The sequence below is a fragment of the Daldinia caldariorum genome (assembly GCF_022478825.1).
Source record: "Daldinia caldariorum strain CBS 122874 unplaced genomic scaffold F4812scaffold_12, whole genome shotgun sequence".
In the NCBI taxonomy this organism is placed as follows: Eukaryota; Fungi; Ascomycota; class Sordariomycetes; order Xylariales; family Hypoxylaceae; genus Daldinia; species Daldinia caldariorum.
Genome location: NW_025953048.1, coordinates 835,942 through 851,158, shown reverse-complemented (window position 1 = coordinate 851,158; position 15,217 = coordinate 835,942). Strand labels below are relative to the sequence as shown.

At 48.2% G+C, this 15,217-nt stretch overlaps 3 protein-coding genes across 3 annotated transcripts; 2 read left to right on the top strand and 1 right to left on the bottom strand.

The window, feature by feature from the left end:
- The first annotated feature begins 208 nt into the window (after positions 1-208).
- Positions 209-3,797, top strand: F4812DRAFT_434397 (RhoGAP-domain-containing protein). The gene is made up of 6 exons (XM_047934707.1): positions 209-956; positions 1,013-1,066; positions 1,136-1,745; positions 1,801-2,003; positions 2,058-2,787; positions 2,855-3,797. Exons 1-6 carry the CDS (start codon positions 738-740, stop codon positions 3,280-3,282), a joined length of 2,244 nt encoding a protein of 747 aa, XP_047788836.1. The 5' UTR covers positions 209-737; the 3' UTR covers positions 3,283-3,797.
- A 645-nt stretch (positions 3,798-4,442) lies between these two features.
- Positions 4,443-5,586, bottom strand: F4812DRAFT_434391 (uncharacterized protein). The gene is made up of 3 exons (XM_047934706.1): positions 5,399-5,586; positions 5,023-5,238; positions 4,443-4,871 (listed from the first exon to the last, which is right to left on the bottom strand). Exons 1-3 carry the CDS (start codon positions 5,433-5,435, stop codon positions 4,768-4,770), a joined length of 357 nt encoding a protein of 118 aa, XP_047788835.1. The 5' UTR covers positions 5,436-5,586; the 3' UTR covers positions 4,443-4,767.
- A 4,023-nt stretch (positions 5,587-9,609) lies between these two features.
- Positions 9,610-14,756, top strand: F4812DRAFT_81659 (uncharacterized protein). The gene is made up of 3 exons (XM_047939473.1): positions 9,610-11,244; positions 11,302-11,506; positions 11,557-14,756. Exons 1-3 carry the CDS (start codon positions 9,986-9,988, stop codon positions 14,668-14,670), a joined length of 4,578 nt encoding a protein of 1,525 aa, XP_047788834.1. The 5' UTR covers positions 9,610-9,985; the 3' UTR covers positions 14,671-14,756.
- Positions 14,757-15,217: the final 461 nt, after the last annotated feature.

Genomic DNA, 15,217 nt, shown 5'->3' with positions numbered 1-15,217 from the left:
TGAGGCGACCAATCAGAAGTTGTGGTATGTAGGCCTACCTGTGGTATGGAGTTCCAATTATCTCGCTTCAATGTTGCATCCGCGGCGCCACTGATGGATGTACCTACATGTGTAAATTAGGAACTGACTTTAGCACAGTGGAATTACGTAGATTCCCCCTGCTAAGCCACAAAAGCTTCTCACGAGTCTGCTAAAAGCTAAAGCGGGACCTAGGGACCTAGGTAATTGAGGGGGGGGAAGGGTACCTATTTTGGTACCTACCTCCTATGGAGCTTCCACTTGCTCACTATTACCTAACCTACCTCCATACATACCTCTACCTGTACATAGCAACACACCACCAAGTTAATACAGGTAGACTTTCATACATTATCCTCCTTATTTATCAACAGGAAATCCAGCCACAAAAAGGGAAGAGAATATAGTACCATATCCGATGCTCGATACTCGATAGATCCAACAAGGAGATAGAAAAAAAAGAAGAAGAAAAAGACAGCTCAACTTATCACCCGCATAATAAATAAATGCCTGACTCCCCGTCGCATGAATATCAATCCCGATCCCACGTTTCACGCATCCCTTCCGACCAACAAACTAAGCTTTTTCTGAGACCTTGCCCATGAACTGTCTACCCCAGATCTATACCTAAAATAGCGTGACGAAAGCTAATTGATCCTGCGGGGGGGGCTCAATACCTCAATACATATCCTGACTGTCCTCGCCCAATCTCATCCAACATGGCAGACTATAGCCGCCAGTCTCCCGACCTCACCTCCCCTCAGATTCCTGAACTCGAGCACATAGCCAGCATGTCTCTGGGGAACAGCCCAAGTCCCCCGCCGCCCGAGGATGGTGGTATTTCTTCAACGAATGGCGGTCCCGAACCTGCCCCGACGAGTCCCGGACAAGTCGAACCCGAAACCCCCAAAGAAGTACAAGAAGTGCTCGCTTCAGATGTATTGATCCCCAAGAGATTTCCTATACCGAAGAAGACATGGCTGATTTTGCGCAGATTGGCGTGTCTACTATGCTAAATAGGCTCAAGCAAAGCATCATTGCAGCTAAGGTTGGTTATTCTTTGATAGTACGCCCTGTAATTTTCCACTCCGGATTTTCTAACCGTTATATCATATAGGAATTCGCTACATTTTTGAAAAAGCGATCCGACCTCGAAGACCAACACGCTAAGGGCTTGAAAAAGCTGTGTAGATCGACGCTGGAGAACGTACACCATTCAGATCACAGGCAGGGGACTTTTGCGCAATCATACGAAGAAATACTCACAATACACGAGCGTATGGCTGAAAACGGAATACAGTTTGCCTTGTCTTTGCATCAAATGCACGAGGACCTCCTTGAAGTGGCCGCGGTAGCTGAGAAGCACCGCAAAGGATGGAAACAAAACGGCTTGGCCGCAGAACAACGTTTAACTGATGTGGAAAACGCAATGCGCAAGTCCAAGTCCAAGTACGATTCGCTGGCCGAGGAGTACGATAGGGTGAGAACCGGCGAAGCAAAGCAAGGTCCGAGAGTTTTCGGTATCAAGCCCAAATCAGCAGCGCAACATGAAGAGGATCTCCTACGCAAAGTTCAAGCAGCAGACACGGATTATATGAACAAGGTCCAGGCATACCAGTCTGAAAAGGCGACCGTCGAAACTTCCACTCGGCCGGAAGCCGTTAAGGCGCTACAAGATCTCATCAGAGAATGTGATTCCGGGACTACCCTGCAGATGCAGAAATTTGGTAAGTAAACGTAAGGGCATAACATTTGATGTGCCGTATTAACAGCATTCATTAGCTTCATTCAATGAGAAACTGTTGCTTAGCAATGGGTTGGTTATAAGTCCTCTGAAGACCGCCACTCAACCAGGTCAGCATTCTCGCAGTCTCAAAGAGGTCGTCCAGACCATCGACAACAAGAAGGACCTTGAGAACTATATTATCAGTGTCCATAGCAAGGTTCCGGCCAAATCATCAGAGCCGAAATACGAGAGGAATCCCGTACGTCGTCGGCTATCTGACTTTCGAGCTATGCTCGACGCTAACTTCAGCCAGGTTCTCAACCCTCAGCAAAACGTTTCGCTAAATCAACTCTCACAAATGCATCAACAGCAAGGACACCCGCAGTCCCAGCAGCGACAAGGATCACCCTTACCGGCGCAACAGCAGCAAGGTTCGATGGGTTCCCGAACCGGAGGGTACGATTCTATATCGTCACCCACGGGGTTCCAAGGTCCAGCTTTGGACTTCACCACTCCTCCTGGAATGCCAGTTACCCAACGGCCATCCTCAGGAGCAGGCCATGAAAGAAGTTTCAGCCATGGCGCAATGCTAAATCAGCCTAGCATGCAACCACCGCCACAGTACAATGTACGTAACTCGATACAAACTCCTCCGACCCAGTCACGATTCAACGGTAGTGGCATGAGTGGCCCACCGCAACTCGGAGCCTTGCCGTTCCAGAACCAGACACCTCTGGAGCAAAGCTCTCAGCAGCAAGGTGCGCAAACGGGCTTCCAGGGCCCGTCACGTGGTGACCAATCTCCGGTACAATCGGGATCGCCCCATGGTGTTCCCGCACCCAGTACAGAGGGAGCGATATCTAGGGGTCCGGTCTTTGGGATCTCTTTAGAACGATTATATGAAAATAGTAAAGGGCCTGTGCCGATGGTCGTCTACCAGTGTATCCAGGCTGTTGATTTGTACGGGCTCGCAGTCGAGGGTATCTACAGACTTTCCGGCTCATCAGCGCATGTGAATAAGTTGAAGCACTTATTCGACACTAGTTCGTCCCCCGCGTCTTTCTCTTTGCTTTTGACACGTCGATGGGAGCTAACCTAGAGGGAAAATAGACGAAGACGCACCAATTCTAGACTTCCGGAACCCAGAAAACTTCTTCCACGACGTGAACAGCGTGGCGGGCCTGCTCAAGCAGTTCCTGCGGGACCTGCCGGACCCGCTGCTGACGTCGGAGCATTACGCGGGGTTCATCGAGGCGGCGAAGAACGACGACGACGTGGTGCGGCGGGACAGCCTGCACGCCATCATCAACGCGCTTCCGGACCCCAACTACGCGACGCTGCGGGCCCTGACGCTCCACCTACACCGCGTCATCGAGCACTCGGCCGTCAACCGCATGAACTCGCAGAACCTGGCCATCGTCTTCGGCCCCACGCTCATGGGCACGGCCCCGGGAGCAAATATCCAGGACGCCGGGTGGCAGGTCAGGGTCGTCGATACGATACTGCAGAACACGTACCAGATCTTCGACGAGGATTAGGTTTGAGGAGAGATGAATTAAGAGGATGGGTATTAGTAAGGTACATAGCGAGGTGCACGCATATCTTGCCAAAGGTACTGTGCCTAACTTAGCTATAGGAATCGGTCCGAGGACTGAACCTAAGAAGGCGCCGAGAGAGTAGTGTGTCTGTACAGTATATGTGAGGTCCCATGCCTTTTTTTTTCTTTCGAGGGGTATGTTCTAGTGTAATATACCATTAGTTGACTTCATTACCTACATAACAAGCAATTTGTTCTTCGTTGGTCGGTTAGGGGGGGCGAGGAAGGGGGATTGAGGGAAGGGGGAAGAGGGGAAGAAGAGGGCGCAAGGGAAATGGGAAGGGAATGACTACCTGGTACGGATAGGTGATGGTGGTTGGCTAAGATAGTCGTCTCGAAGCTTTACCTACTACTACCTCTACTACGGACGTAGTTTGACTTCTTCGCATGCTCGTATGCTCGTATGCTATAGTGACTAAGATGCGGCTGAACTGAATACTACATTTATACAGTGGATTTGTATACATACTAACTAACAGTAGTGAAAGGCTTCCGGGAACAGCGCTTTGCTTAACCGAAGTCCTTACCACTTCTCTCTCACCTTGGCTATATACTATTATCTGTGCTGACTTGGTCTATCTATCAAACAAGGTATAGATAGATACCAGTATAACGATGAAGAGGAGTAGACATTTATTATCGAATCAATCGTATTTCTACGCGATGAGACTGATTTGTTTGTCTACAACATGAAGTACGAATTAAGCCTTCTTTTCCACTTTTTTTTTTTTTTTTTACTTGACGATATATGGTCTTTCAAAGCCACGAGTACCAGAATAATACCTACCTAACCTAACCTTAGGTACCTAAGTCGTCGACTTCTTGAATATGTATAGGTCGATCGATTGTTTATTCCCATGACTATAATAGCCATTCTTTTTTTTATTGATATATGACTTTATCATTATCTTAGGTACCTACTTAACCTAACCCAACCTACGTTAGGTAGCTTCAAAAAAAAAAAGGGGGGGGGGGGGGGGGCAAGTTAAGTGTTACGATCGCGATCTGTTGCTACGCCGATGGGATTTCGCAGACGCTAGCATAGAAGCCAATCCATCCGCGTGGATTTCCACTCCACGGGGGATGGGAGGTTAGGTAGATCTGGGCACGGTTACATATTCCGTTCGTTCTAAAGTAAGTAGGTAAGGTAGGTAGGTACATTATTACTAGGTCCTTTGCATTCCCTGTCTCGTTCACCTGGCCTCGGTAGCTAGCTACATCTTCCAGGCCTTTATGTCATTACGGCTTTCTCCTTCTTATTCGTAGCTGGGTGTCATTCCTTTCTGCGGTATAGACAGGATAGGACAGGACAGGACAGGACAGCTAGCCTGCTTTAGGTCGTCGTCAAAGATTGTATGTGTATGCGTGTGGGAGTGTGTGGGTGTGTGTGGGTGTGTGTGGGTGTATGCTTGCTCGATAGGCATTTCTAAGCGGCGGCGGGTGCGACGGGGGCAGCGGGCCCGGTGCCGGTGGCTTGGTTCGGAGGCGGGGGGAGGAACATGGGGAGGTAAGTTACGGCGAGGGCCATGACTATAAGGTGGTAACTTCCAATCAGCTAAAGAGGTTCTCTCACACACCATGTTTGTTGGACGCGAACGACGATATGATATATATTTATATTTGTATATATATATATATACCGGGATAGAGGATACGGGATACGGGATGGTAGATATCTTACCTGACATGCCGACGGTGAAGTACCCGGGGGTGCTGTTGTTGCTCCTGGTGACCTCCTCGCTCTCGCCGAGCCAGTTCTGGATGCTGATGACGACCGAGGCCCAGCCGACGTACCGGTTCCGCGTGAAGATGGCGGCCATGGGCAGGGTCGACGACAGGGTCGACGAGATCTCGGCGTTGTCGCCGGGTTTGGGTACGGGTTCCTGGTACGGGACGACTGCGATTGGGAGGGGGAGAGAGAGAAAAAGTGTTAATGCGACAATTACATATGAACTCGATGCGATGCTATGCGATGCTATGCGGTATGGTATGGTGTGATATGGTATGGTGTAGTGTGATACGTGTTTCTTTGGAGGTGAGAGAGCTTCCTTACTTACCTAGGTCCGGCCGTCTCATATCCTTCTTCGTGGCCATAATTAATTCCCTTTCTTCTTTTTTTCTTCCGTACGTATATACTATTCGGGTATAACGGGAGCGGGGTTTTTTCTTTTTTTTCTCTTTTGGTGTTGTACTTGGTTAATCTTTCTAATTGCTGAGGTTACGATTTACTGAGGTTAACGGTTCTGAGATGTCGTTGAGATCCGTTGCTTGTAATCGGAGCTGCAGGGTCGGACCAGGGTTCCCCTTCAGCACTAAACCTATCTTAGCAAAGCTGGCTTCTTTCCCACCATTTTCTTTTTCTCCACCTTTGTGCGATGAAGTTGTGAAGCCACACAGCGGGGAGCAGCCAGATTACAGATCTACTAGTGTTAGGTACGTATGTACTTCATCCATAGTACATTAGGTATATCTATGTACAGTCGAAATCTACCGTGTATATACATTTAATACTGTACAATCCATTAGGTACCTACCTAGGTGCCCATGTGAAAAGTACCTACACGATTGCCCCTTGAAATTCCAGTGCAACGTCGAATACGATTCAAAGAAGTAATCCCGAGTTCAAGTCCAGTCTCGTCTCGTCTCGTCTTATTATATCAAGTCTTACCGGTGTTACTGTAGATCATACAATGTAGAAGCGAAATACCAAAGAGAGCAGAGAAAGTCCAACAGTCTTAGAGACCAAGAGTTCTGAGGATGCACAGATGAGAGAGAAAAGGCGGGAATTGGCGGAGTATCTTCGCACATCAGCCGGCACTTTTGCGTGATCACGATCCCTTGGGCCTATCCCTATTCCCCATTCTCCATTCCCCCATCCCCTATCTCCATCTCTCTCCATATTCCCAAAGGTTGCTTCCCCGGTTCGGCCTTTGGCGCCGTTGTGTCCCCTTTCCCCCCCATCAGTTTTCTTTTTGTACGACAACATCAACGTCGCTTCGCAATGGCACGACCGCTTATTCATGGCCAAGAGCCCGGTCGGTGGGATTTCCCAATCTAATGCGGCTTTTAAAAGTAGTTAAGTTAGATAGCTATACGGACGAACAAGTTTCAATCTAACGAGGCGAGACGAGACTAGCCAGTGGAATCAAAAGTTTTAGGAGATGAAGTAGACGGTAGACGGGACTAGAACGCCCTCTTTACGCTCTTCTTCTAGGTAACTCCTAACTCCCTGTCAGGTAATGCACCACCTCCTCTTCTCGTAAATAAGACATCATTCTGTAAAAGGCGATTGTCTCCGGTGATCTTTTCTGGTGGATTTCGGGAATCATCGATATCAACCGTGAGGGGTTACTATTTTTTCTATTTTCTTAACTTCCGAACCGGGTACTTTATGCGAACAATTCCTAAAACCAAATCATTTTTTTTTTTTTTGCACCCTTCGACACGCCTGTGTTAGGTACTGTGTCGGGTGTTAGGTAGCGTACCTTAGAGGAGGGGAAGGAGGTATTTGAAATTTTGTAGCTATTCATATCTTAGTACGCAAACGAGCAACGTCATTATGGGACGAAGCGGAGCTCGTTTCGGTCATATATTACCTATTACCTAGGTACCTAACCTATGTATACTTCATCATCTTCTTTGCCGAGTGCCAGGTGTCCTAGCACTCTAGTACCCCTTAAGTGCATGCATCCAACAACGGATCCAACCACGTCTCATACTAACAATACCTAAAAGGAAGTTTGACGAGGACAATCGCTGCCACGATAATTGGTTGAGCTCCTCTATTTCCCCTTGCAGGAAGCCAACTAAAACAAATTTGAATAATGATAGCCCAAGTTTGGCAGCTCTGAATAATAACCACTTTTCTCGTTTATTAGCACTCTCGTTTAATTAATAAAAGCCCAAACTTCGGTTCCGTCACATCGCCGTTGTCTTCATCTACTGGCAGTAGACCTAATATGGTATCCGAGTCGCCCACGCCAGAGCTTGTTACACATACGGGATTCGATCCTGCATTGGATCTGTATACCTGGACACACGACAGCTGCCCACGGCCGAATGGGTCTCCGGCGAGTTTGATTGTGATCCGTATACGGCAATTCGCTGCGGGGTTCTTCATACGAAAGACGGCCGAAATTCAGTCAATCATTTGTCAGAGATAGAAGACCGGACGCGGGTTATTGATGACCTGCGTCTGGGACTGGCTGATAGGGCCTCCGGGCCTGGGAACGAAGTAAACGAGAGGGTAGTGTTAATAAGATTCCCAGAGCCAGAGCCCAATGAAACACCGGAAGCGATGTTGGCGCACTTTCTAGTCTTTGATGACACAAGGATTTTCCTCATCAGAGCAATCCATCCTCTGCAACTTTATCGGTAAACGACGATGCATACTCCCGTGCACGAAGAAGTCTATCAGTCAGTCTCTTGTCTCGTGATTACGGCTCCCATCTCCGGGTGACATAACGACTTGACAACACCTGCTATGTTGTGCGTTGTGATAGTAGAACGTGCCATCATCTCACGATGCCCATGTACCATATGATTTGTCGTTGGTTTAGGTTAGTTAGTTAGGTTAGGTTAGGTACAATTACCTCCTAGCATATTTGCATATGTAATATGTAATACTTGTAGTAGTAGTAGTTGTATGAGGTAGGTATGTAGTAACATCTCAATTCATTTATTTGGGGGCGGATATAGCAAACCACACTTACCAGATGACAGGGTCATCAAATCTGGACCGGCCTGCCCGGTAGACTAGCAGATTTTAGCTTGTCCAGGGCCTCGGTTCAGCCCCCATTTCTCTTCACCCAACTCCCTTTCCTCCTCCTTAGGTTAAGGCATTCATTCCTCTTTGGCGGATTTCTTTAACTCCGCTTGGTTTATCGTAACTTGCTGGTTAGTAACCGGATTCGTAAATCGAAAAAAGTTGCTCATCCTGCGGATTACGGATATTGCGTGTGTAAGCGATTCGGCGTCTTACCCGGTAACGAAACCCCATTCGCGAGGCGAAGTTGTCGAATCTCCGAGCAAAATCCCTCTCCCTCTCTCTCTCTCTATCGATGCTACTTTTCAATTCATCCCTGAACGGAGGCTTACACTGCGGCGCAGAAAAGAAAGCCTAGAAGGAGAGCCTAGAAGGAGCTGATAGGTACCTACCTCCCTAGCTGATATAGTTGGTTGATATGATGATTACTATGCGTGTAACCCAAATGCCACGATAGCCGCGGGTTACACCCAGTGCCTTGCAGCCTAAGCAAGCTAAGAAGGTAAGGCAAGGTAGATTCAGCAGGTTCGGTAGGTTACAGGGGGGGAACAGGGAGATGACCAATATGTCCTCGTGGATGACTACGAGATCAGGCTTGGACTCGTTGGTCATGGTTTGGCTTTTTAGTACGATTGTTTTGTAATGGTGAATGAATTTGAGGGCTTTCGTGGCTTGGCTAAGCTGAGATAGTGCGCCAAGTGTTCAATCGTATTATTTATTCTTGGTAGCTTTCCGAGTTGATTTACTTTGTATCGATGTGTATCATCATATCCGGATAGGTAATGTTACGTATCTATGTGATGTTCGAGTTAGATATTTTTATTTGTCGCTTGAATCTTTCCAATCTGAGTCGGTACCGTAATATGTTGTGAAAGGGTTTAGGTGATGCGTGCTACAGGTAGGTACTAATGTACGCATGTATTAAAGGAAATATAAATTCATTCTACCCTAACCCCAGCCTACCTTACCTAAGGTATTACTACCTATTATTCGGGGCGTAACTTCTTTCATTTGCGCTAGGTATTTGTTATTTACGTACCTGTTACTACGGGTTAGGTGCTAGGTTAGGTTATGAAGAACAGACGGAAGGAGATACTTAGGATGAAGTCTAGGAGGTTAGGTATGTACAATACACTAAAAAACGGCTTAGGAAGCAGAAGCGTAAAGTGCGATGGTGTCAGTTCGCATATTTTCCCGCGGTTCCGATCCCACCATTTGGCTTTGGTTCTCCACCCCCTGCCACGCAGATCATGCCAAACCAGAAGCAAGAGCAGCAACTAAGCAGCCAACTCTAGCGCATGTACCGGTTTAGACCAAACCCAAAGCCCATTGTTGACCCGCTCGCATAGGTACATTAGGTACCTACCTAGGTAACCCGTTACAACAACCACTGGTTGGCTACAGGCTAGGTACAGGCTACAGGCCATAATGGCCACAGGCCTTGTCTTAAGTCCTTGGTGCATTCTTACCGCAACCCCGATTTACCTTTTGCCGCTACCACCGTATCGCCGCTACGGACGTGTGAGGCGGAAAGAAGAGAGAAGTGTGTGTAATCATGGAAAACACCTCTTTTTAGTTTAAACAACATCTTACCACCATCTTTTATACAACAACCCACATGTTAAATCTTGCTACACACACAACCCTTCGTTCCCAACTTGTTTGTTTTCTCTCTCTCTGTCTATCTCTCTCTCGGCTTCGGTTCGACTCTTGTCTTGTTAGCCTCATTCGATCTAGTCCGTTTATTACCGTTCTCGAGCCCTGTGGTATCGCATCCCTTCCAACCTGTAATCCATAACCCACAGTTGTTCCCACCGCGTACGTAACGCTCATCCCGACTACGTGAAGACATGGCGTATCAACGCATCGCTCGCCCGCGATGACCTCTAGGCCCCCCTTGGCCGTCCCCCAGCGACAGCCTCAGAGAACATTAAGCGGCTCGGGGTTGTCGCAGTCCCCTACTCACCAGCGAACCCTATCGCAGCAATATTTACCCTCATCCCCTATACGAAAGTCGGAAAGCTTTAATGAGCAGTCTGTCGACGCCGGCGATGTCGCACAAAATAGATTTACCACCCTCGCTAGAAGAGGAGGGTCGAAGCTCAAGCTCGAGCTGGCCAATGATGGCATTGAGCATCCCGGCTTCAGTGAATCCCCGCAGAATTTGGATGCCCTATCCGCTAACAAGGCCTTTACCCCGTCGCGAATCATGTCTATGAATGATGCATCTGATGCTGGCGATCTAACTCCCCGGACGTCGAGATGTCAGACGGCTGACGATGATTCGGTTCCTCTCCCCATGCCGCCTCGTCGGATTCGATTCGTTGTACCCGTTAAACGACCGGAACCTTCGAGTACCAATACCAATACCACTACTACTCCTACCCCTAAGAAGGACACTCGTCCAAAGCCCTTCGTCCTCGAACCACCATCGATTGCTCCTCGCTACCCCAACGCGGGCAAGTCGGATTCCACCGGTAAAACTAGAGCCAAGGATGTGCCCGCTCGTGCGTGTACTGACCCATGTATAGGAGTCGCCGATTTCTATCGTTGGAACGGGTCACATCCGGAGGACCAATTCTCTGATAATATCATCAGGCATGGATATTTCGATAAGGCGCCGGCACAATCCACGCAGGAGCCGGCGTCAGCCAAGGCTTCGTTATTTCCTGCGCTGAAACATAAAACTGGTCTTCACACATTATCAACCGTTTTCACTAGCATCCTTAATCAGAGGAGACATAATGGCCAGATCACTTCGGCTTCTACCTTCAAACCTCCACCTCGAGTTACGCTAACTGACACCAAAAGAGAGGTATGGCTCAAAGATCTTGCTAATCCAGCTATCTCTCTCAGACGTCTGAGTCGAACTATCCCCCATGGTATTCGTGGGAAGGTCTTGCTTGAACAATGTTTAAATAAGAACGTTCCCACGGAACGCGCTGTCTGGCTTGCAAAATGTGTCGGCGCCAACGAGATACGGGCTTTCAAGAGGAAGGGGGCCAACGGTGTCCTTGTTATGGGCGGAGGCGGAGAAGCCAAATGGATTAGGGACTGGACAGTGTTTGTCGAACAGTTCGTCGAGGCCGTCTGCAACAATTTCAGCAAGAATGATTGGAAGGCCAAAGTTACATATGCGTAAGTGACGGTTCTACCTTTTAGAATAATACTATTTAGTGCTAACCGCTCTCTCAGGATCCGCCTCGCTACTCATCTTTACGCAGAACACCTTTTAGACCGCGATCATTATATGGACTGGCTAGTTGCTGGCTTGGAGAATAGCAACCAGGCCAAGCTCCCCATGTGGCTTTTGATCATCCAAATATACTGGAAAGACCTTCTCAAATTAAGGAGACATGGTCGACGCTTAGTTAGCGCCATTCTCTCTCATCATTCTTCTGTATGGCTCTTTAACATATCTTGATCTCACCTAGCTAACTTGTTGTCTAGATATATCACCATCCTGATCGTGATATTTTACTCCCTCTTGCTACGCGCTTGCAGTCGCTTGTAGAGTCATTGCTTCTTATTTGCCCAGAGAATTTCATCAATCCGGGAGCTTGGTTCAAGTTTCGAGATTCTCTAGCTGAGCCTCCTAGATCTGGAAATAATGAAGCTAGATCACGGGCTTTTAAATCAATCGATTTGCGGAATAACTATTTAACTAGTTCTAACGCCAAATCACCGCCTGCTCTCCGAAGCATAGTAGTACAATTACTTGATAGTATACACCGAACACCTCTCGACACGGATATTCCAAAGCGACTTTGGAAAACCAGCGATAACAAGTTGCCTATAATTAGAACTATTGTCGAATGGTGCACTTCGCTGTACAGGCCTGGGATTGCGAAAGTGTACATTGCTACAACACTTCTGCGTTCGCCATCTGTATCAGATGTCGATATCACCGGCGCTGTGCTAGATTTTCTAGATACTGACCCATTAAAAGAAACTGCCCGGAAGCAGCTAGTATACTATCTCGTGTCAGAACTCGTCCGCTCTGGTCACTTCTCAGTTCCTCGGTACATCCAATGGCTCATATCCCGCGGCGGATTTTCTCTTTCCTCTGAAGCAGCACCCGACGGGCCATGTTTCACGAGGTTGCTTGTTGAGTTGCCACTCCATTCCCTAAACGACTCCATGAAAAATTTGAGGGGAACTTTACTGCGAAGGGCGTCGTATTCAGTCGATTATGAGGCGCAGGACATAGCAATAGCTATCAGTTGTATCAAGAGTACGCTCTCTGTTCCATTGGGACCCGAAGATCCGCCGCCCCCGAACATGCCCATGAGTCTAAACAAGCTATCGAGGCGGATTAATTTGAGCAGTCGTTCTCTAAAGACAACTATTTCCTCGTGGCTCAGCCATGTTTTCGTTAGCGGCGTAGTTCAGAGTTCGCAACCCGGCAAAGGCGGTGTTGAACTACCTAAGACCACGTTTGAGCTGGTTCGGACTTTACTCGAAGCCGCCGAGGATTATACTATGCTCGAAGAGGTCTTAAAGCTAACGGCGACCTACTCGAATGCAGAGCTTCTCGCACTCTGCGCTGACACCATCAATCTCCATTTACGAGTGTTCATAGCAACCGGAGCAGCTAAGCCACTTTTCCAAAGTCTATATGAGCGACTTAAAATTATCATGGAGGAGCAAGGTGTCGGGGCCCGACCACTTTTGGCTTCTCTTGCTCATCTTGCAACCCGTCTACCCGGCCTAGAAGACGTGGCGACCCAGCTACAAAATGACCTGATACGTATAGACCGTAGCAGCGCTGCCGATGCCTCATCGCCACTATCCGACAACATGGCTACCCAACTTCAAGACGCCGAAACTGAACTAAGTGAGCAAATTGAAAAGCTTGCTAGTTACACGAGTGCCGATAGACCGACAATGGAACGCTTATTCTACGCTATTATCAAGAAACTACAGGTTTACTGGGGTAAAGCAGACGAGCGTCAGCGACTTTGTTGCATCCTTCTCACGAGGCTTCGTGTATTTGATATTCAACATTTCAACGAACTTATGAGAGGATGGATCCAGCACATTCGGAAGCTGACGAATAGACCACACATTGACCAGTTATTTCCGCCCCTGGTGAGTTCGGGCTGCTTACCTCTCTCAATACTATTCGCAACCGCCCCTCGGAACCAAGATCAAACGGGCATCCAACCCCAGCCGAGCGCAGTCGGGTCTGCTTCTATCTACATGCAAGAGATATTACAAATGCTGGTTATGCCATGCAGCCCTAGTCCTGTAATGACTTCAGAGGACTGCTATCGTTTTCGTATTGCGCAGGATCGTGCAAGGTGTGAGCATGCCAGGGAACTGATGCCCTTGATCCGTGGGGCATTGGCCGAGTATTCAACCTCCCTCAATCAGCACCCGTCGATCTCCCAGCCGTTGGATAATAAACTCTTCGAGTCTAAAGTACTAGAAGTTCTCCGATCTCTAGTCCTTGTCGATCCGAATGCCGCCAGCCAAATCGTTTCGATCAAAAGTCCCGACCCGAAATTAGCGACGCTTATTGAAACGTGGACTACGAAGTTGCTGATACCCAACAGCGAGGGTGGCCAGAAATCGTTCGAGCAGGTTTTAGAATTGGCAAACGAATTCGCGTTACCCTTTTGCCAGGTCAAGCTTTCTTTAAACCTTGCAGTTGATGAATCGGGATCACCTGAGACATCGGAGAGAACGCAGTCTCAATTTGAGCTACTATCGAAGGCACTCGACAACGCTATCGATGCTAATAACATCATGTGGACAGGCATGCTCCCTTCTCTAAGTCCTGACATCACGCAGCATATGAGGAACCGAGCGGAGTCGCGCTTGCTCGATATCATTCCATCTCTCAAGAACCCTCCCGGGGATGGTACTTTTGACAGAGATATTCATATGGCGGAAAATCTTTTGACAGTTATAGATTCCATATTCCGCGGAGGGTCAGGGTCGAAAGTAGTCCAATTTTCTAGTGCTTTAGTAGACAAACTTGCGGACTTGTGGGATATCTTGGCCTCAAGGAATAGCGAGTACGCATCGCTTAAAGCCGCCGTGCTTTCACGCTGGCTACCTCTTATATTTTCTTACCTGACGCTTTTCACCTCACCATCCACCAGTGCATTAGATGCGTCACGCGTGTCTGGTGGTGAAATCCGGGGGCGTGCTTTGGTCGTACTCGCAGGTCTCATTCAGGAGCTCGATAACCATCCGTCCGCAAATCTTGGACAGAAGGCCTTCGACATCGCGCTCGTGCTAGCGGACAACTTACCCGAAGAGGCGCGCTTGCAGTGCGTACGAGCGGTTAGAGACGCCACAGCTGACCCCAGGATCAGGTATTTATTCAGCTTCGCTCCTAATCCTGCGGAGAACTTGATGCTGGCCCATCGCGAGAAACCACCCCATGGAATACAGGAAAGAAGGGCAATGGCGATGGGGATGAACATAATACCAGAGAAACTAACCCCTTTTGTGTTCAGGAGGTGGGAAATTCTCAACGAACCCACTCCTGTTGTGGGCGAGAACGACACGAGCTTAAGCTTGACGCTGTTCGACGCCAGGAAGATAAAGTAATACGCTCTTCTGGTGGGCCTATACGCTCTACCTTCTTATTTTTTAATGCCTTCTGGCATGTATCGATACAGATTAGAATTCCTTACGATGAAGCCTAAATGCCGACGGAAAACCTCGAAGATAACGGTTTTCATTTCAACTAGCTGGGATTGTCTTTTTTCTTATAGATAGATGCAGCTTACTCTGAGAGATAAGACGGAAAATATGCCGAATTTCCTCATTTGCTACCGCTACTCATCTTTCTTTTGTCTTTTCGAGATCTCTGAATATCAACTTGGGGAGTCTCACGGCATTTACGACTATTACGCATGTGCTGAGCCAGGGTGGGGTTGTCTCTTATCTGTCTTATGTTGGCGCGCATCTGTTCGCGCGTGTGTCGTGTGCTATGATACCTGGGCAAGGTCTGCGAAGAAAGAAGAAAGCATCAGATCGGGTCGCTATTTCCGAATTTTTCTGGGCACATCGGGTTCACGGTTGGGTTTTCGGTTCGGGGTTGGGGGGTTAGGTTATCCGGTCCTGCCGGCCGTATTTACTGAGGGGATAGGCA